Source organism: Melospiza melodia, chromosome 14 (genome assembly GCF_035770615.1).
Source record: "Melospiza melodia melodia isolate bMelMel2 chromosome 14, bMelMel2.pri, whole genome shotgun sequence".
Lineage (NCBI taxonomy): Eukaryota > Metazoa > Chordata > Aves > Passeriformes > Passerellidae > Melospiza > Melospiza melodia.
Window position 1 is genome coordinate 6,680,487 of NC_086207.1, and position 23,078 is coordinate 6,703,564.

At 40.3% G+C, this 23,078-nt stretch overlaps 1 protein-coding gene across 4 annotated transcripts in view; it reads left to right on the top strand.

Moving 5' to 3' along the window:
• Positions 1–23,078, top strand: part of SLIT3 (slit guidance ligand 3) — a 491,085-nt gene that overhangs the window by 329,862 nt on the left and 138,145 nt on the right. For all 4 annotated transcript variants that reach the window (XM_063168563.1, XM_063168565.1, XM_063168564.1 and 1 more), the window contains 2 exons: positions 2,700–2,771; positions 11,648–11,719. In XM_063168563.1, the coding sequence (XP_063024633.1) occupies positions 2,700–2,771; positions 11,648–11,719 (144 nt within the window). The remainder of the gene's footprint in view (positions 1–2,699; positions 2,772–11,647; positions 11,720–23,078) is intronic.

The window sequence follows — 23,078 nt, forward strand, 5'->3', positions numbered from 1 at the left end:
ACAGTTCTGTTACACATGGTTTTATTGAGGATATTTGTTTCAGTATTTATAGAGATTATTGACACCATCTTTTCAATATTCCCAGTCCTTTTAATAAAAAAAAAATACTTTGGTAAGTATAAGTAAGTATAATGGAAAAGATTATATCCTCAAACAAAAGAATCATCCATCCTTTTCCTTTAGAGGAAGGATAAGTTCAGTATCACTGAAGTTTTGTTAGCCTTTCTTCATTTCTGTCACTTTGATTTCAATGAACAATGCCATAGCAGGAAGATTTTCAGTGTAATTAATGGATGCCCTACTGGGGGTACAAATGCAGAACATTAATATAACTGTTGTTATTGTTACCATTAACTACTATAATAATATTTTATATCATTCAGGGTATTAGCATAACCCTGTAAATTGTATTGTATTTTCCTTCTTCTGGTGAAAAAATATGCAAGAATGTTAGTGATAATAGTCCTCATTTGCAACCCTGTACACTCTGTATTTTGATTCTTTACTGAGTATTTCCTGCAAGATAATGAAGTTTCCTTTCCTTAGCTAATTGGATAACTGAGACTAATTATTAAATTAGATCCACTTGTCCAACATAATCTAGATATGACTTGATATTATTAGGTCAAGATGATAGCAGAAAATGTATATTAATTCAAGTGTTACACTTGCATATAGCTGCATTTTGCTGTTTAGAATTATCTCTTCATCTTCCAGGATGGGAGAGTTATTTTGGTGATTAGGTTTAGTAAAGCAGCTGAAACCTATTTTGTCTTGGGCTTAATCAGAATTGCCCACATTTCCTGCCTCTGCTCTTCTGAGGTTTTTACCTAACAAGTTTGTAGAGCACGAGTAAGAGCCAAGTACATGGAATAACTTTGAAGGTTGTGGTTGCACCTCTCTAGCTCTGATGCTTGTAGTGGCATTTCATGTTGTCAGACTAATTTTACCACATTTTAGCAGAAAACACATTGAGATTTCACAGGCTTGCCAGTAGCTCTGTGGAGTTGTGACATTTTTAAGCAGCTTCCACAAACTAAACTGTATATGACATGGATTTTGCTGAGTACTCTTGTCAAATGAGAACAGTCCATTTTATAAATTGGAGATAATCAAGTAATCTGTTTTTAATAATGTTAGTCAACAAGAGAGTATTCAACCAATGCTATTAATAGTTTTGCATTTGGCTGCATCTAAAAATAAATCTGTTTTGTTTCAAAACCTTTTACAGTGAAGACATTCAAGCCACACAGTCATGTGTTACTCAGCATCTTGCAGGGTACCCTTGCTCCCCTGGTGCAAAGTCAAAACCAATTTATGTCCCCAGCTGGTGACTGAGCACAGCCACCCTCCACGGTGTGTGCAACAACCTTTTCAGAGGTTTCCATCACGCTGTCAGAGGTGCAGGGAGGGAGGGAGAGGTGACTGATATCATCCCTGCCTGAGCGCAGTCCTGATAATTTTATTACATTTCCAGTTGAAGAGGCACACTGCCCCTGAGTGATTCTGAGACAGCCTAAACTAAGAAAATGAGCCTCATGTCACCTAAACTGTCCCAGTTGTGCAGCTTAGGAAAGCCTCTCTCATTTACATGTTTTCATGTAAATGAAAGACAGAATAGGACAATCTCACCAAAGCAGGCCAAACACAGGGAACAGAAACACCAGGACAAAATTGAATCCTTTCTCTTTCAAGAGATGGAACCTCCTTATCTGACAGCAGTGGAACTTGGGCTCTAATGGAAGGGAAATAATGTGTCTAATTATCTTCTAATGCTGATTGTAGTGCAGCTGCATGAAGTGAGAGAGCAGAGCCCAGCGTGGCGTTGCTGTCGCTCAGCACCATCAGTCACACACTCCTTGGGGTCCAGCCATGGGAGACAGCAAGGGTGGCAATGCTGGGATGCATTCCCAGCATGCTAAAACACTGCTGAAATACTTCAATCAAAATCCAGATCCCCCTTTTCAGGTGCTTGCTGTTGTTCAGCAAACTCGCCTTTTCCCGTTATTTTGTCTGATTTCAATTCCTCAATATTTAACATTCCTCAATATTTAACATTCCTCAATAAGTAGATAGCACTGCTCCACTTCATACTTCTGCTTACTAGACAAAAAGCAGCATTCAGTCTAAACAAGTTTCACAAAAACCTGTATAAAAATAAAAACAAATGTTCCTGCTTTCAAGGTGACAAGTTTGGCTGCTGTAAGTTGAGCTGCAAAACCGAAACATTCCATGAATCCTGTCCTGCTAGGCAAGATGTTGTAGCAGAAAACATCAGTAGATTGCAGAGCCATTCTTTATGCATTTAAAAAGGAATCAAACCTTAGAAAAGTTACCAAAAATCCAAACAAAAAAATCCCACTTTACACAGCTAGATTTGAAAAGAGTTTGAGGACCTCATTATAGTTTTAACCAACGTTATTTGTAACTCAAAAGATGTAGAGAATGGAAAACCTCCTAATTTTCTCATTAGTAAGTTCTCTTTCAAGTGATATTTTATATGGAGTCTACTTGGATCCATAGCACGTGCCCCAGTGGAAATATCATTGAAGATGTACATGAAATACATGTTCATCATTTCTCTGAGATAATATGATCATTTACTTCTGTTTTATATCAAGTGTGTTCTTCCAATACAGTTAAAATATTTTCATTAAATTCCTGTTTACTAACACTTTTTCAAATCTTTCTTTTCACAGAGACATCAGCAAGAATCAAATAACTGACATTGCACCTGATGCATTCAAAGGCTTGAAATCTCTCATTTCCTTGTAAGTAGAAAATAGAACTGAATGGGCATTTGGGGAGAGCTTGCATGTAAGAGGAATAAAAATGATAATGTGCTGTCTGGGGGAACATATGTTTCTGTGTGCAACTGCCAGCTTGTGTGAAGCATCTGATCTTTTGTAAATGAAAAATTTTGTAAATGAAAAATGAAGTTCAGAAAGGAGGACTCTCTGCAAGTCTCTCATGAGGCTGCTGAATTCTGCACTTCAAATCACTTCAAACATTATTCAGTCCTCTGTACCCCTGCACCTGCAGGCTGCTCCATGCCCCCACACTGCTCATGGCACACCAAAACCTCACCTTAGGCATGACTAGAGCTCTTAATCAGGGAAGAGTTGGGGAAATATTTCCATACTGGATTTTTCTTCTATAGTAATGAAATTACACTCTCTTTGGAGTTTTCTTTGTGTTGTGGATTTTTTCTGATTGGTTTTTGTTTTAGTTTTAGGGTTTTTTGTGGTGGTGGGTTTTGGTTTGTCTTTTTTTCTTCAAACTAGTTAGGGAAGGACTTAATCATAAGAAAATGTTTATATGCCTTAGCTATAATTACTGCTTCATTAAGCTGGAAGGGGACTAAGATATGATTTCATACAGAAGATAAAAAGAAGGTAGGATCTCTTGACAGCCATTTGTTTCTCTTTATAGAACACAGAAAACTGATTTAGCACAAAGTTGAATTTACATGCAGCTGTATTTCAGCCTAGGTACCCACAGCACTATTAAAACAGTTGAGCTTTAATGTGTAAAAAGAGCAAAAATCAGGAGCTGCATATTGAGGATAAACTAGAACAGAGTGGTAGAAATGTTGAGAGAAGAGAGAAGCACAACTAGAATGATATTTACCTGTATTAATTTTAAAAACAGGATGGAAACAATTATCTCATTAATATTCATATAACCCAGCTTGGTTTTTAAAAACTGTAGTTTGTTTCTACAAGCTGACATAAATTTATTTTCTGAATACTGGGCAATTCTGAGAAACTGAATAATTTTTTGGCTAGAAGAATATCAGAAGGTTATTAAGTACTAAACTTCCATGTTGCAGTAAACCTCTGAGCCAGAATACAGAAGGATTGGCCCTTTTTTGTGCCCTGAATCCAGCTGGGAGAATGCCAGAAATATATATTAAGTGTTGCTGCTGTTTGTTAAATAGTTCAGGCGGTGTTATTCAACATGCTGTGGAAATGGTCAAATCCCTCACTGCTGTCTGGAAGCAATTCAGCAGGAGAGTGACATTCACTGAAGGCTACAGTTCTGGCTTGGTGTGAAACTGCTGCTGATGCTGCAGTGCTGCAGCTTCCTGCTCCTGCCAAACCTCCTGGCTAGGATGGGCAAGACATTTCCACTGGGCTTGTTTTCCCAAGGCAGAATTTATTCAGCTTTAGCACAGTTAATTCAGATACCCCCAGGTGGCCACAGGAGTGTGGGACAAAACACATCAGAGTGGGCAGGGAGGAAATGAGAATATAAACTGGGCAGGAGTTTATGGTGCTTTGACTTGCAGACAGAAGCGGTGACATGAGTGTGTATTCTCTGCCCAGTCATCCAGGGCAATATTTTAAGTAAATGATGTTTGAATATGTTCATATCCAAGTGGGTGAAACAGTGCTTTTAGTTAATGCCAGTGAGTTGTGGCAGGGAGATGAGATGCAGCACAGCAAAGGCTGTAGCAAGGGAACTGCCTCCAAGTCTTCCCTTTGTTTTCCTCAGTTTCCCTCCACTACAGACACACAAAGCTGTAAAGCAGTTTCTCCTCTCCTTGGCAGCCTTGTTTATAGGACAGTATCAACTTTGGTCTTGGAATTATCAGCCTCCTTCTCTAGGGTCAGTTATCAGCTGGGTTTTACTTCCTTTTGAAAGGTTTTGCCATTGCTGTTCGTTGCAGGTAGGTCTTAAAAATGTTTTCCCTCCAGTTGCCAAGCCATGGTTAGTTCCCTCATCTTTCATGACCTGGCAGGTTCCTCCCTGTAGTTCTTTCAGTTTCTGAGTTCTAGATATGTTTATGGAGCAAGATTATTTGCTGGTCAGCAGAACCTGGGTTTCTCTGAAAGCTTCCCCAGGTGAGGACACCTTGGAGGTGCCTCCCTCCCAATGTCACTGCAAAGGGAAAAGAGAAGGAAGCAGGAATGAAGTCAGACAGTGGCTTAGCAGTGTTTTCCCCCTTAGCAGCTCATTCTTTTGGGTGCCCAAGGCCCAGTAACTTCACTCAGCTGTGTGCCCTGGAGGAGCACTGCCCTGCATAGGACGAGCAGCTCTTTCTGTTCCTGCACCTCTCTCAGGTGGGATTGGTGCTTGCCTTTTAATGACACATCACTGAGTTTCACTCTCTGCACAGAGCAGGATTTGCAGCCAGCTGAGCTCCACCCAGAAGAAAGGAGGAGAAAGTATTAATGGACAAATGAGAGTAAGCAATCGGTCTCCATTAAAAATGGAGTGCTGCTGTACAAACTAATATCCCTGTGCTTTTTTTTTTGTCTGTTTTTACCCCCATTTTGTGCTCCTCCCTGTGCTCCCTGCTTGCATGCAATCACAGTGCTCCCTATGGGTCTGGGGAGCCAGAGTGCTGCTCTGGAAGGCAGCCAGCCTTGTTAGTGTGCCTGCCTAATGCAGGCCTGGATTCAGTGGGCTCTGCTCTGCTTTCTCCTGGACTCAGCTTGGCTTGCTGTTTCCAGGCAGAAATGCTTCTCAGAGCGCTCTGCCTCTTGTACCTGTGTTGAGATGGTAGGAAAAAAAAGTGCATTGCAGTTTTCAAAACATGGGAATGTTTATAACAGAAGCTGTTTCCTCTGAAAGGTCTAAAACTTAAATCTTTTAAAAGTGCTAAGTGATCCATGTGCTGGCAGGCCATAAGTTTTTATTGTAAATCTATATATTTTCTCTAATAAGAAATTCACCTATGGGGGTCAAACAGGACACAAAATGATTATACTTGAAAGCAACCATTTCTACCTTGGGTTTTCTCTGCATTTAGCAAAAAAAAAAAAAGACAAATTTGTTCCTGTAGGGTACTCAAGACTTCTCCATTCCTCACATGCAGGAAGAAATGTTATTTTCTCTATGCCCATTTTTCAGTGGATTTTGTTCCCTATTCATATTTTTTCTTTGGATCAATAAATTTCTACTTAGAAACATTTGGGGATGCACATAACTTCTTTTTTCTCCTGGATGTTACAGAATAAGGAACTGGAATCATTATGATTTAAGAACTTTTTCTTGGAATTTCCTGGCTTTTCCTTTTCTTCTTCTTGTGCTAGGAGAATTAGTCTTGCTATGCAATAGTTCCTTCATATAATTATGAGAGCAAATAGTGCCCTTGCATTGAGCAGTGTGGCAAAATTGGTTGTTTGCAAAGGAATGTGTTACCTGAATTTGAAGGAAAAGTTTGATAAACATTGTTTGTCGTAGCTGGTGTTTGTGTTCCGTGGTTAGCAGGGCCTCTGCAGGAGCTGGGTGGTTAATGGTTAATAACAGCAGTGGTTAATAATGCTCTGGCATGGGGGACAGTAGCAATAGCTTCATGTTTCAAGATTGCTGCACACACTTTCTAAAGTAAATTAATTTTCCATTTAATCAACTCTGAATCTGTCTGGTATCAGTGAGAGAATTGTATCAGCATTTGGTTATTGTTAATGGTATCAGAGATAAATGTGATTCCTGGGGTCAGTAAATGTCCCACCAATGCAGGTTTGGAAGGCCATATCCAGACTGTCTGGGGTCATTTTATGGGATATGACAAAACAGTCTAAGCCTTCAGGGTGTTCAACTGCATGAATAAGTTTTAGACCATTGCAGAGGGAGAATTCCTTTGGTTTTGTTCATGTACTGAATTAAGCTAGTGAACACTTTAAAAGCTTAGATCAGCCTGGGCACAAAGACAAGAGACAGCTTAGGTTTTGACATAGCAGTCCCATTTAGACCATCATCTCCTGGGTGATGATGTATGGGGTGTCATTCATGGTGATTTGAAATCTGCAATAAAACACTGTCTATTGCAATAGCTGACAAACTTATTTTAAGGTAACAAATTGCTTTGGATAGTTTTACTGTGATTTATTTAGCTTAGCTTGTTCTGAAGAAATATGAAATAGTGCAGGGGGGAAAAAAATTACAAGTCTAAGTTTCTTTTAGATATTAGATATTTATTGCTGTTTTTATCCCTATCAATTTGTCCTCTTCTGAAAACCTGAATTCGTGTTGAGCCTGTGCCATTGTACATAGCTTGGGAAATATAATTCTTCCTAGCAAGAATTGTTTTCACAGCCTGAAGGAAAGTTAAAAGCGTTCTGAGGACTGAAAAAGACATTGCATAAAGTCACAATTTGACACTTCAGTAAGAATGTTTCAGCCCAGCCAAAATAAAGGAACACTTAGCTGGAAACCATATGGTCTAAAGTCAGGGATTCTGTGCTCAGCTTTCATACCTCAAAAAGCTCTGTGTCACCTTCAAGGGAAAAATCTCTGTATTCTGTGATCTGACTTAATGAAGCAGCTCAATTGCAGCTACATCTGCAAGTAAGGAAGCTGAGGAGCAGAGACATAAAATAAAGAGCACAGCAATTATTGTTTCACACCCCTCGAAGGTGGCGTGTTAAACGTCAGTGCATCTGAATGGCCGTGTATTGGTAAATCAGTGCAAATTCCCTCTGTTTGAAATGGTGCAAGAGGCCAGAATGGATAGAGACTGTGAAGAATCAGTGTAAATTTCATGTTTTAGGACCCTTCTGCTGAAGGTTTGGTCCATCACTGATTATATTCTCACCCAGCACATTTGTGGCTCCGTGTGGTTCCTGTGCTTGCTTTGTGTGTGGTGTGTCCCAGAAGTGCAGATCAATCTATGCAGGGACTATTCTCACTGTTTAATCTTTATTTTAGAATATCATGGGTTAAACAGCAAAACTCGAAGCTTAGTAGTAACAATTAATTATTTAATTGGAAATTTAATATCTAACATGTCTTGGGATAGATACGTCGTTAGGGGACTATTAAAATATGATGCCAGAATCAGCCTAAAGAAACACAATGCCTCATTTGTGGCTGTTTTATATTTGTAAAACTTCTTGTTGCAGATCCATAATGACTCTTTAGGGTGCTGCTCCCAGGGATTTCCAAAGCTTGCAGTGCTGCCAGGGGTTTGTGCTTTATGTGCTATTTGTCAGACCCTTGGCTGACTTATTCTCCTAAAGATGAGGAGCCCATGAAGAATCAGGACCCCACACAAAAAAGCTTAATAATTTTTTGGTGTTCTAATTAATGTTCTAATTCACTGATTCACTGTCTATTGGCAGCAATTGCTGAAATATTTTTATTCTTATTACATGTTAACTTTGTTAGTGTGTTTTTAATTTAAAAAAAAAATGCTTTGTGTCTAAAATTTCAGGTGCTTTGGGATAGAGGAAGGGTTGTGTCCCTGTGCCAAGCTTGCACATTGGCCAGGACACCTGCATGTCCTGCAACACGTGTGGGGAAGCAAGTGAGCACCACTTTTAGAACTTGTTATGCCAAAGGGAAAATCTCCTAAAATTTACCTCTGCTGGAAAAAGCACTGGAGATTTAAATGAAGCTCTGGAATTGAATGGGTCATGTTCCCTGTTATATGGCTTTATAAAGTTGGTAGTTTTTTGGTTGTTTTTATTTCATTTGGTTGTTTGGTTTTTGTTCGGTTGTTTTTGTTTGTTTTGGTTTTTTTTTTTTTTTTTGAGGGATTTTCTTGGTCTTTCTTTTTTAGTTTTTGGGGTTTTTTTTTTGTGGTTGGCTGTTTTTTTGTTTAGTTTTGTTTAGTGGGTTTTTTCGGGGGTATTTGTTTTTTGTTTGTTTGCTTTATGGCATTTTTGTTGCTGGTTTGTTGGTTTTTGTTTTGTGGGGGTTTTTTGGGGTGCTTGAGTTTTTTTTTTTTTGTTTTGGTTATTTTGGGGGTTTTTTTGTGGTTGGTTGGGATTCGTTTTTAATTTTGAGGATTTTTTTAGTGTTTGGGCTTGTTTTTTTTTGTTGTTTGTTGGTTTTTGGGGTTTTTTTTTGTGGTTGGTTGGGTTCTTTTTTCATTTTAGTTTTTCAGGGGTTTGTGTTGGTGGGGCAGAGCCCAGTGATGCTCATGGTGGCTCTGTGCTCTCCTGGCTGCCGCAGACACGCAGCTCTGAGCAGAGCGGGGTTTCTGTGCTTTCCCTGCAGTGGGAGCTGCACTGGGGCGCTGCAGGCAGGGCAGAGCCCCCTCCCCGTGCTGCCCTGTGTGCTGCAGCCCAGGCATGGCAGCAGACATGGCATCAGCTCCTTTGGCTCCGAGCACTGCTGAGCGTGAATATGAATTAGAGACAAGTGCCTGAGCTCTCATACTGACTTTTGTTTAGCTGCTAATCTGTTTGAATGCTAATGTGCCACATGCACATGAGCCAAATTAGCTTGGAAAAGGCTTATTTTCCTTTTGGTGGCTTCTAAATATCAGAGCTTTGCTTTATTTTATAAGTTACTTTGATCTATTTTGCTCAAAATAATAAAGGAGATGTACAAACACATCCAAGGTTTAAAGTTCAGTAGCACACTGCACTATAACCTTTTGACTCTCAAATTTAAAAAAAATTGCTCCGGGTCTTATTTTGATATTTGCATTCAGTAGTGCCATAGGACATGAGTGGTGATATTTCTTTAAGGTTTTGTTTTACCTCTACAGACAGAATAACCCTTAGGGTGGAGTGGGGATGTTTTTACTTTCCAGGGGCATTTTGTAAAACTTAGCTCTCAATTCCTCTTTGCAGTTGTGCTGTGCATTATTGATGAGCTCTGATGATCCTGCTCCTTCACAAAACTGAGGAAGATGTTTCTCTGGCATCCCAGAGTTTGCAGTCTAAACTCAGTGTACAGATGACACACTAAAGATAAAGAAAGGTTTTTCAGAAAGACTGGGAGGTGAAGAGGAAGCATGCTGGCTTCTGTGGGCATTGATGTTTTAACCTTTTACAAATATTTTATTTGCAGAGGTTTTGCTTCTGCTTCCTCATACAGGTGCACACATCTTTGTGCAGAAGGAAATTTGTGAGTCAGCCTTTCACATGTTGGTTTAGAGCCCAGGGAAATCCAGGGACTTGAATGTTCTGTCTAAATAATCCTGTAAACCTTTCCAAGTTCAGCCACCATTTCTGTCCAGCTTTGGATGGATTATAAAAATCTTCATGTATTGCATTACATTTTGTTGAAATAAGAAATTGTGTGTGTTTTCTGAAGCTAAAGTTAAGAAACAATCAGAAAAATTTGGAAGCATTCATTGCTCACAAGAAACACTAATGGGAGCAGCACATTACAAACACTTCCTGACTCTGTACTAGATAGAGAAATTGTTAAATTTGTTTAGAGAAAATAGAATGCTGGATGACCCTGAGTTTCTTGAGTAGCACTTCAGTTCCTGCTAAACTGCAGACGCAATGAAAAATTGGGTTTCAGTTTGGGTTTTGGTATTTAAATGGTGTTGCTGTGTTTGGGCTCAGAAATGAGCTGCTCTGGGAAGGCTCCCACAGGGGTGATGGACTCCCCGTGACTGATGAAGAGCAAGCTGAAGTGGTGATGCTCTGGGAAGGCCAGGGGGTATTGGAAATGGTCTGCCGTGCTAAGAGTTTGGTTTTCAGCATGTTCAGCTCTCCCTAATATTTCAAACGTTGTCAGGCAGGGTAAGCCAGGATTTCAGCCAACATCCAAGCCTCACATGGTCTTTTGATTCATTGCCAGCCTATTGTTCCACATTAAAAAGTGAGGGAATCAACAAATTTAGTGACACATAAGCAGCAGAGTTTTGGCATTTGCTGGTTTATAACCATTTGCCATGTCCTTTGTAGAGCATAGAAATTACATAAATTTTGGTTTTTTCCTAGTTTAAAATGTTTAGATAAGGAAAAATGTTGTGAGAGGGAGCCTCATCATCTGCCCTTTTACCAGCACTCACAGAAGCTCCTCAGCCACTCTCTGGTTTTACAAATGATACTGACCTGCAGAAATGACATGAGCTCATGCTTCAGCCATGGTTGAATTTCTGCTGTTCCTGTCATACATGATTTTGCTCTGATCACTGGGTAACACATCTCAGCATAATGGTGGCTCTGTCTCTCTTCCCCCTTCGTTCAATTTCTAAAGATAATATATGTGCATTGCTCCATTAAAAAAAAAAAATGAAATATTTTTAATGTTAAAACTGAATCATGGATATCAGGTCATATATTTATGGTTGATTAAATATACACAGTGAGTCTCATTTTTGTTATTAAAGATTTACTGATTTTTATAACTAAGCTATACCTAAATTATTTTTGAGTTCCTGAAATATGTGTCTATTTCCAGTTCAGCATAAATTTCTTTATATTAGTTCATTGAAATGGTAACAGCAGCTGGTGAAGCCATAATATTTTATCCAATGATGCCTGTGTCACATTTCATGCCAATTACTGTATCTTAAGAGACTCAGTTGTATGAAATTTTATCGACAACCAGCTTGTGCTCTCTGGCTTTTACATTCAGTATTACTGAGCAGAATTCTAGGTTTTTGCATCAGACAATGTGCCTTTCAGTGGCTAAAATATTTCTAAAGAGGATGGGGGAAAAAAAAATCCTTTAACAGAATGAAAAATATTTCAGATACAGTTTTTGGATGATGTCCAGTTTCTACATTAAAAATGCCTTCCAACACCAGACGAAGCCTGAATCATAACGACTCATTTAATGCCATGTGCTCTCTGAAAGGAAAATGAGATCAGTGGTTAAATGAAATGCCCACAGATCCTGGGCATGGTGCACCATGATCAATAAAGATGATAATGCAGAGATGTGGGAGGACACTAAACTGGGCTGTTATTTAAGATTTATTTTGTCTTCCTGAATCTTTCAGAGTGCTCTATGGAAACAAGATCACGGAGATTCCCCAGGGCCTTTTTGATGATCTTGTGTCTCTGCAGCTGCTGTGAGTATGATCCCTTCCTCTTCTTTATTTTACTGACTAGCTAGATTTACTGTTTTTTCAGCTCCTGACATTAATAGAACCACCTTTTCCACTGAAAACTCTCTGGGATGTGCTAGTCTGTTGTTTCTGTGTCAGGCAAGAGGGAGGCAAGGGCTGAAAAAACTAAAAAGGGAAGGTGTCAACAGTTTTATAGCAGAGTGTGTATAATGGATAATAGACATGGAGGATTTAAGTGTGGGGAGGAAATGAAAGATTCTGTCCAAGAAAGGAAATTTGGTCACTGGCTGATGCGTGGGTGGGGATGCCATCTGATTGCTTTTGCACATTTAGCACTTGTGGTTCAATGTCTGGATCCTTGAGGGCTTCTGTGCTGCAAGAACCTGCTGGGGCAAGTGAAAGGGCAATGTGAGAGCTCTGACTGCTGCAACTCCTGCTCAGTTCCACATTCCTGTGATGTCAGATGGGGCTTAGCTGCAAGAAAAATGATTTTACAGTATATTGTTATTTAAAGTATTTTATGCCATGTGTGATTTAACTTGCAGTCGTGATCAGGGTAAGATATATAGAAAGATATTAATTGTGCATTGATGGAGAAGAAAAGATTTCCTAAGCCAAATGTGAAATTGCAAATTTCACTCACTGGTCTCTATGATCACATTAGGAACCAGTAACTCCTTCAAAGGGAAGGGAATCATCAGCCAGTCAGTAGAGGGAGCAGCAGGGAAGTGAGTTCAGAGTATTCCCAATGTTGTGATTACCATCATGGATGGTACACTCCAAAAATAAAGGTGATGTATCAAAAGTGAGTCAATTCTGGTTTATGTCACATACAGAACTCCACTCCAAACAGTAAATCATATTTAATATAGAATATGAAGTAGCTTTTAGACATGTCACTTGAAGCCTTTCTGACAGTCCTGACGTAGCCAGCAATGACTTTCCCCACGATTGTCCTTGCCATTGGATGTGTCCCTGTGACTGCAGCCTGTGCTGCCCTTATATGGGATATCAAAGTAAGTTTAGATTTACACCAGCATTCATGAGCAAAGCCAAACAAGTGAAATAGAGTCACTGAAATGACTCTCTATGCTGAGTGAGGGACCACTCAGATGTGTAATTTATCCGTAAGGCCTTGATTGCAGGCATGGAGCAGAGCAGGGCAAGCAGGAGCTCCTTGAGTTTGGCTGTGACAGTCCCTAGGCTGGGGCAGTGGGGAGCTGCCCATCACTTCATCCTCACCCTTTTTCTGGCAGCTCCTTTCCTCTCTCCTGCCCCAAACTTCAAGTTTTCTGCTACTTCAGTGTTTCCCTGCCTGGGCAGTAAGAGAAATTTTGGGGATGGTTTGCCAGGTGTGAGGACAATAATTATGAAAGTGCAGAAGAGCTGGGACTCATCCTACTTTGAGAAAAAAACCTGTATTTTAAAAAAATCTGAGATTTAAAACCAACCTCCCCAGCCCAAATATTTTACAGTTGCAACTTTGAAGTGATACTCTTCAAGACTTGTTCTGTCTCATCCAGGACACTTTACAGATAGAATCCTTCCCGGGAGGAAAATATAAATAAGAAAATCACTCAACACATGGATCATCATGTCCCATAAAAATATGGGTCTAGAACTTCTGCATAAGGCATTAAGCAATTTTTAACTCCTTTATAGAACAGTCCTAGGGTGCATTTAGAGCAGGCCTTTAGTGAAGTGCATATTTAACACAAGATACAATTGTTTTTAGTCAGAATTGGCTCAAGTGACGCCTTGTTATTAAGGAAACAAAATCTGTGTGCCAGGGAACTGCTGAAAGGTGTTTTGCTTCAACTGTTTAAACATTCTCAAGCTGAGACAATGTAAGCAGGTTGCCCTGTTTTGGGATTCCCAAAATACCATGACCCTGGAGCCTTCCAGGTTCTTCTTGAGAGTGTTTGTATGTAAAGTATCTTTTGGCAAGGAGAGCATTGAATGATCATGTTTTAAATGCAAAGAAGTGTCTGCAGCTTTTTGGGTTGTGGCTTTGAAGCAGCTGCTCTGGGATTGCTTGTAGTATTTTAATGGCTACTAAAAAAAAAGAATAAATGGCATTTGTTGGTCTTAGACCTGCTGTTGAAGAACTGGAAGAGTGCCCTGTGATTAGATCTAATTTAGTGTTCCGTGGGCACTAGATTGGATTTCTTCTTATTAGTCTGGAGACACTCTGATAAGAGCGCTCTGATTAAGGTATCCTGGTAGCCTGTCTGATTTCCTGAGATGGAGCAGGAGCAGTTTAGAAAATGTACTGGCTTTATGATAAAGCAGGGCACAATGAGAAAAAGGGAGTCCTTGCGGGTGCTGTATTATTTAGAAGGAAAAAACTATTATTTAGAAAGAAAATGTTTTATTTAAAAAGAAAAAATGATTACTGTGACATTTCAGAACAGATAATATTTTTATTAATTGTTTGGATATAACTCATCAGAGTTTATCAGTCATGTAATTATTCTTCAGTTTAAATATAATGTCACACTATAGGCCAGGATTATTCTGTATTTTGGCTGAATTACTCTGTAAGGGCCTGGCAGCTGCAGACAGTAGCACTCTGTGGTGTCAGGAGCTCCATAGAGAAGTTCTCATCTCAGGCACAGCCACATCCTCAAGTGTCCTGTTTGACTTTGGTGTAGAGGAAATGAATTCAGAACATATTTTACACCACCTGGCTGGCATCAGTATTTCCACATTCCTGCCCTATAAGGCAGAGATGGTAAGCCAGTATTATATTATATTTGGCAAGAAAGTAACTAGGCATGGTTAGATAATAAGGGTTTGGAGGATTTTTGTTGAGGGATTAGGGTGTGGTTTTGCTGGGCTTTTTTTTTAAACCCTATGGGTTTAATTCAAAATGTTGTTTCTGAAGTTTTCATTATAAGTAACCACCTTAAGTAGTTAACATTCCCCACAAAAATATTTGCAATTGGATTTTTGTTAAATTGCTGATTTCACAAATCTTATGTGTTTCTTAAGCATGCAATGGTAACCAACAGAGCAGCCAAAATCATTCTTCAAGTGCAGCTGCACATCTGTTCTGTGCAGCAGAAGCTTTTCTTGGACCATGGAGTTTTCCTTATCCTGTGTGAAGGTGCCAGAGGACAGGATGATAGAAAGCTTTGTAGCTACTGTACCCTATCCTCACACATTCTTCTTTTCAGCAGGCTCTATCAAGTGTCTTCTGGGAGTTTTAGGTCAATTTGGGTTTCAGAGATCTATGTTGTTTTCCAGAAAGGGATATCTGCTTTTTTAGCTTTCGTGTTTTTGGTTTTTTTTAATACAGTGAATTAAAAAATTTGGTTTATTGGAGGATGTGTCCAAGCTGTGAAACAGTGTTTGATTAATTTAATTGTTTGCATTTCTTGCATTTAAATACCAAAAGAATGGCAAAGGCTTCAGCTTAAGGTGGAAGTTTTCAAGTAACCATTAGCTGAGGATGGTCAGTCCAGGAGAACTTCAGCTGACCTTGGGCTTTCTAGAAGCTGAAAGGCATTTAAATGCCCTGCTCAGCTGTCCTTGAGTTCCCTTGGAGTGTGGGCAGGCTCTTGCAGGAGCCCCTGAGCTTGCTCAGCCAGACCCTGCAGCTCCTTCCCTTGGGGCAGCCCTGGGACGGACAAATGAACCTGAGGCAGCCCCTGATAACTCAAGTTTTGGCTTTTATATTTTCCGGATTCTATTCTGCTTTTGTGTGTAAATCTAGTCTTCATATGAGGGGATGGTGAGCTCTCTGCACAGAGCAGGGAGACAAAGCAATTCCTGCTCCAGCTGGGGACCAAGGACAAATGATCCAAATCTCAGGCCCAAGAGCATAAATGGTAAACTGAAGAGAGAAAACAAGAAGAATGGGACTTCATGGGCTACAGCTGTAATTGGACAATTAGCTCCAATATGCTAATAGACCAAAACTTTAAAAAGTGTGAGACCCCAGGACCTGTTGTCCCTTTTTTTGTGGCCAGTTTGGGTTGTGCTGCCCAAGGTGGATCCATTGAGGCCTGTTAATAAATCCCAGCTTTATTCTTTAGCTCCATCTAGTCTCTGCTCTAGGCCAGCCTTCACAAGGCACCACCACAGGCACTGAGTTTGTGATATTTGTCATTTCTAAGCAGCACACTTCCCTCCCTGCAACCAGATTAAAACCAACATTCTGGGAGCCTTTTGTTGCAGCTGTGCGCGTTGTGACACTCTGCTCCTGGAACAAGGGGCTACCATCAAATCTCTGCTCTTTAAAGAGGCTGCAGAGCAGAATAATATGAGGGACGAAGTCTCATTTTTCAAATTTCTGGCAAGTATCAGTTTTCAATAAATCCTTTTCCTTGAGGAAATTTACTTTGCATAGTTGCTAATCATACAAGCGCTCAGGAGGGCTGATCCTAAATCTGCTCATGATCCCCATGTTTTACTGAGCAAGGAAAATCCCCATGGTGGGCTCTGTTTTGGTGTTGCTAAACATCAGGAAATCTGCTCCTGTGGTACATATATATTGGAATCAGAGGCTTGTTGTGTTTCTCTCCCAAAAAACGAAGCCAGAAGCTGACAGCCTTCTCCTCCCTCACCTAATATCTGGGCACTGGGGAAAACTCAAGGCTGCAGTTGGAAAGGACCAATAATCATACTGGTGCCTGGAGTTTGACATATTGACAGATAAAGTGATGTCAAAAGTGGTGACAAATTATCAGTCATCTAACCTGGGTTAAAATTGGAACTAGATATAATATTTACAACTCCAGCTGACCCTAAAATAGACTTGTACGAAGTGACAAGTCATGTGTGTACTTTCAGAAACTGCTATCATCAGTCTTCCCAAAATTCAACAGGTCAAATTTTGGTTTGAGTGATTCTTATTTTTTTGTAACTTGATTTTTATGCTGTTTTTTTTTTCTGTGATGAATAAGGCAGATACTTGGTATCCCCAGCTCTTTTCTGGTGAGGTTGCTTGAAAAGTATCTTCATGGTGGATTTGCCAAGTTTGAAGTGCTTGTGTTGTTTTGTGTAATTCTAAACTGAATGCCAGTACTGAAGAGCTTAAAGCAGGATCTACCAATTATTTATTGTGCACTTTTGGGACTTGGTAGAATCTCAAAGAGAATGCTGTCTTGTACAAAGTCATTCAGAGTATTTAAAAACAACAGAATGTACATCAATTCCAATATTTAGCATTGTATACATTGCACTGTTGTATACATAAATATATTAACCAGCTATGTAAACAGTACAGAAATGTCAGAATAAAGAAAGTGCAGTTTTCCATTTACAAGTCTTTAATAGCCCCCTAGTCTCTTCCCCATAGTGATCTGGGCTTTAAGTGATGCATAAAATCTTATTCTGTGGAGTTCCTAATTTTTTCCCATGGAGAATAGACAACAGGCAGTAAAAAAAGAGCCCTTGTGACTGATGTAAGGGGAAAACATTCTCACAATGATGTCAGGCATTTGGAGTAGGCTGCCCAGAAACCTGTGCATCCTCTGTCCCTACAAGGTTTAAAAGACCAGACTTTATCCAGACTGGATGAAACCCAATCTGACCTTGTAGCTCATCCTCTTTTGGCAGCCTATCAGGACAAACAACCACTGGAGCTTCCTGGAATTCTGAATTACCCTGTGATCTGGTGAAATGCATTAACTGTGCATGAGTGAGTCATGCTTTGAGTGGGTTTCAGACCAGATGACCTGGAGGTTCTATGCAACCTATGTCATTTCTGGGATCTGGGAATCTAAATTCTTAACAAAATGGCATATTGATTACTTGATTATTCTCTTGATTACTCAGAATATTTCTGGCTACAGCATAGAGACCCTGCCACCCTCATCCTTCCAGTCCAGCACAGAATGCTCTCTGCACAGACCTGTTTAATAGCTTTAGAATTGCTTTCCAGCCATTTGCCTCAAGCTTTTTTTCCTTCAGATTTCTGCATTTAGGTTGCTATTGTGATAATGTTGCTAAACTCAATAGCCGCTGTTAAAAGTGAGGGAGCAGCATCTGCCAGACTCAGAAATGCAATTACAGTCAAGCACTAATGACAGAGTGCAGCAGCAGCAGCAGCATCTGCCTTTCCTGTGTCGCTGGTGTGGCCTGGCTGCATGCAGGCTCCCAAAGCACTGCCCATCCCTGTGCCAGTGTGAGCAGCAGCCTCTGGTGCTCTGAGCAGCTCTCCTCACTGTTATTGCGCACAAACCCAGCCCTGAAAGCTGGGAAAATGTGTTTGTTCCATTGTGCATCTGAGTTATCATGTGGTTATCTCAAACCAGCTGTGATCTTACCTTCTGCAGGCAGAAGTTGGACACTGTTGAATTTCAAACAGCACAAGTCTGGGTGCTGTGACAACACGTGTTTATAATCCTCCAGGTAGTAACAGAAGTACCACAGGGTTGTTTTGTGGTGTTCAACCAGAGCTGGAGATTTTTGGATCAGAAAAGGAATTTCTGAAATCCCATTCTAAATTCCCACCAAAACAACACTGTCAGAGTGTGCTCCGCACTTCCTTCTTGACTCATTATCAGCTTGTGACTTTTCCATTTTAATTTACTGTGAATAAATTTGTCATCACCATCATCCAGTTTCCTGACCATGGAGAAGCACTTGAAGCCGGCAAAGCAAGCATGATGATGATTTCATGCTGGTTATTATCAACTGAAGCACTGACAGGCTCTTCAGTGGTCAGTCATCACATTAGCAAATGTAAATTTCAGTAGATGTTTAAATATCTCGACACAGTGAGAGACAATCAAAATGCTCCCTGACAGTCCAGGCCATCTTAAAATGTTCCTGAAACTTAATATGATTATTTTGCCAATAACTAGGCAGGGGCACACACAGTTCTGTGTGTAGATGTTGCTTTTCATTGGCTGCTGGGATGACCAAGTGCTTGACTGGATATTGCTGTAGTGACACTTCAGCTGTTCTCCTGTAAAAAATTGTGTTAAACCAAGGATAACACTTGATTCCCTGTAAATTTCAAGAGAAAATTCTGAAAAATTCATGCTATTTTTTTTTAAATTCTTGTAACAGATATTATATATTCTAAGGAAAGCTTTCTGCTGAAAATTTTTTCTTTGCTGCCTTGTAGTGCCTCTGAATGTAGGTGAAGCCTGCAACTATTGATATTCTATAAAGGTCATGCCTGTTCAATTTGTATTCTGCTGTTAGCCAGGCAAAACTGTTACCCAGTTCTCCTCTCCCTTACAAGTCTCCTGTGCCTCTTACATCTGTTTTTTTCTGGTGAATTCTCATTTTCCCCAGTGGAGTCTGGCATGTGGGATGTGCCAGCCAGTTCATGGGATGCCAAACATTTTCATTCTCATCGTGTTGTCGTTGCTGTCAAAACACAAAGCTGGTGAAAAAGGAAGAGAAGCTTTTTCAGTGTCTTGGTGCAGCTTTTCTCCCTGACACTTTCCTTTAGTATTTAGGATGATTCCTGCTCTATCCTGGAGCGCCAGAGGCCAGCCTGCAGTCTCTGGCACGTGTAAGGTTGTCAGGCTGCTGCTGATTCTCCCAGTTTTGTGGTTATTTCCTGATAGTTTGATTACTTGACCTCACTGAGATAAAAATGCAAACATGGCTGAGGGTAAAAGCCATATAAACATTCCCATTTGCTCTTAAAAAACAATTTTTTCAGTCATTTTGGGTTTGGAGTTCAGAATGTTATTTAAATGTTAATCACTTGAAGCTGTGCTTGGGCATATAATTCAATTATGGGACCATCTTAATTATGCAGATGGTGCTTATGAGCAGCTGATACAATTACAGAGCCAATTCAGTGCACATTCATTTCAAGGGCTTCGCTGAAATGCGTTATTATTTCAATGTGTGTGGACAAATCCACTTTTTTCAGGAAATGGGTTCATGGAATTGCAATAGTGCTCTGCTCAGCTCGTTGTTCCAATGGTGTGCAAACCACAAGGTTTTTAACCATTCTCCCTCAATCTGTGGTGGTCCACGGCTTGTGAGAGGTTTCTTCATGTTTTTTACATATCCAGAGGGATGAAAATGGAGACTTGAGTTAATAACCCATCATCCCTCTGGGTAGCAGGCGGTTTTTTTATTTCTGCTTGAATATTTAACCTCCTTTTCAATGGTGCCCCACATCTGGAGGCCGTGTGTAAATCTCATCCAATCAAGCTGATAACAAAATAGGAGAATTAGTGGAATTTACTTTCACCATGAATTGCTGCAAAAATAAATACTGGGTAATTCCTGCTAAAATAGAGCTCCACTTTTAATGTTGTTCCTTCTCTTGGTGTAAGTCCAATAAAGGAGCCCTTAGTGTATGTTTTATGGCCTGGTTCAGTGTTCAAGGAAGATTCTGCTTCCTGGAATATGCTTTTCTCATCTGCCTTTGTGTTAGTTTAAAAAACCTCTTAAAACCACTTTTAACTCCATGTGAGGCCTGCCTGGTATACTTAATTAAAAATTAGATGCCATTAGTGGAGCTGGGATAATGAAGAAAGATTAAATAAAGGACTGAGATTTATAGGGGGGAATATTCACAGCAGATATTTTAAAATAACTGGGAATTTTGAAAGGAATATGAACCTGAATGATTCTGGCCAAAAGTCATTATCTAAGTCACAGTAAGTCAGATGGGAAAATGTTTAGGGATGATGTATTCTGCATCCTCAGTTTCTCACTGATTCTGAGCACAAATAAGTCACTGATGTATCTCACCATCCACCTCCTATGGCCACACCTGTGTTCCTGCTGAGCAGACTGTCTGTGATACACAGAATAGGTGTTGGCACCTCAGAAAAGCTGTTTAGGGCCTGAATTCCCACTTCTAAACAGTCTGCACATGCACTTTTCTGCTCCAAATTACTCTGGTGCTTGAAGAAAAGCGTGTTCCTCTGTACTTGTGGCTGTGTAGAGGATCATTGCTCTCATTTTCAGTGTTTGGCTCTAAATAAACATCACAGATTATATCACCATGAACATAGTCAGTCATCAAAAACTCATGCCAGGAACTTCGTCACTTTGTAAATTCTGTTTTTCAGCATGGGGTGTATTCATGTTTCGTTGAAAGTAATGGGAGAGTGGATCTGGATTTAGTGTATTCACTGCAGTTCAGGTCAGTTTTGCTCAGAGGGTTTTCTCAGAGGGATGGATCAGTAATGTAGATTTTGTGCCTGATCTTTGCAGAGGATTGAGCAGCATCTGCCCAGAGCAGCTCTGCTGTGCCCTTCTGAGGCACCCCAAGAAGACATCCTGGTTACCCACACGCCGAAATACAATTGTAGTTCAGTTGTAAATTCTCTTCTTGCTGAGATTGCTTTCATTTTTGCCTTATACCTCGTTACAAGTACTTCTTGCAACATAAACCATAACTGTAATAGTGGGGAAAAAAATAGCGCCTAGCAAAATAAATGGAAGTACATACTTGTTTTCAGTTTTGTTCCTGGGTCGTTTCCCTCCTACTTACTGTGAGTTAGATGATGACTTTTGTCATGAGACAGGAACAGCCAAACCAAGCTGATGTGCATTCCCTAAAATCAGGGTGGCACCAGTGCAAAAGGACACAGGATAGAAAACAAAGGATTTTAATGCCTAAGAGCATGTTCAGAGATATTGTTCAAAATTCAGTACCTGGTTCTGCATCCCACTGCCTTGCTAAGCCATTCTTTATGGATAAGATTCTCTGTGAGCTGGAAAGAGAAATGCATGATGTGTGAGATCTGGGAGGAGGAGGTTGCTCTGCTCTGGTTTACAAAGGGCTGTCAGAAGCAGCAGCAGCAGCAGGAGATGGCATTTGCTGCTGGAGTGAAGGAGGAGGAGCTGTTCCTGTGGCCCAATGGGAAAATTACCCTCTTACTTTTGGGGGAGCCAGCAGGAGTGTGGATTAGGTGTCATGGAAATACAGATTCCAGAGGGGTCATACTAGTGCTGCTTATGATTTCATAAAATTGTTTTAGCTATTAGTTCATGCAAAAATGTAACCTCATTTATCCATCGTTGCCTTCTATGGGATTTTCTCTTAACTAATGTCAAACTTCATTCTCCACAACATGTAAAGGAGGAAATTGGGGTAAATTGATACTGACTTTCCTGCAGGCTGGGGAGGGGAGTTTTCCTTTGGAGCCCTCTCATTCCAAGGTGTTCCTGCTCTCCTGGAGCTCCCCATGCTGCCCAAGGCTGCCCGAGTGTCACAAACACTGTCACTTTGGGCTGCAGCAATGGCTCTGCCAAAACAACAGTGGCAGCAGAGAACTGTAATGAGCTTGTGATGCTCCAGAGGTTTCAGGAGTGTAAAGGCAGAGGAAGCATCTTCTGAATTACTTTTTGGAGAAAAGAACAGCATCACATGCAGCTAGCAAGCTTGTATTTCTTCCTGAGTGGCTGCCCCCTTGTCTTTAGTGGTGTGTGTGCAGTTTGTTGAGAATGGAACTCCCTGTGCTGCTGTTAGAGGTGTCCTTAAAATGATGCATTTGCTTGCTGAGGAATAGAGGATATATTTTCCTCTTTGCCTATTTGTCTTCTGGTTTTGCATTAGTGTGCTGCCTCACAGAGAACCACATTGATGCAATATTTACTCCTTTAAATTCATTGACAAGGGAAGAATTTTGAGCTCAGAGAACTGAGTTAACAACATATACTGTTTGCAGTTTACCATTTTTCTCAGCAGTTCTTGGTAGTAGTGAAAAGATGTGGATTTTGGCTTTGCTAAGTAAATAGGTAATTTCCTGCCTATTTCCCTTCTAAGTGCAGGATACCAGCTATGCAGATGACAGTGACAAATTAAGTGTTCTTGTGTTTGATTGTCTCAGCAGGAGATGCAGCTTGTTGTTGGGTTTCTATATACTTATGGCGTGGGGCAGAACTCTGCATGGATGAGCTAAGAAAACTTGCACAAGTACTGTCCAAGATTTTCTTGCTGAACTGATTAGTCCCACCACCTGGTTGCTGTGTAGTAAAATATATGTTCTTTTTTAAAAAAATATAAAAAAAAAGTAAAATTTATTGTTTTATATGTAAAATATATGGGTTTTTTCTAAATAGTATTTAAATTGCCTTTGTGCTGCTTTTCCTCAACTGCACAAGACTCTGGTGTGACTGGAATTTATAGAATTGTGGGACAGTAGAGGCTGGAGGGGACCTTGAGTGATCACTTGGCAATGGTCTGGGGAGCCCTTGCTTAAAGCAGAGCCACCTTATCAGGTCAGGGCAGGTTGCTCAGGGTTTATTTGGTGTCACTTTGAAAACCTCCAAGGACAGGGACTGAGGGCACAGCTCCTGTGGCAGCCTGGGCCCCTGCCTGGCTGTCCTTGGGTGTGAACTGAGTTTTCCTTTTTAAGTTTTAGCCCTGACCTTACGCTTCCCTCTTTCTGCCTCTCTGCAGAAACATCATTTTAATCTTCCC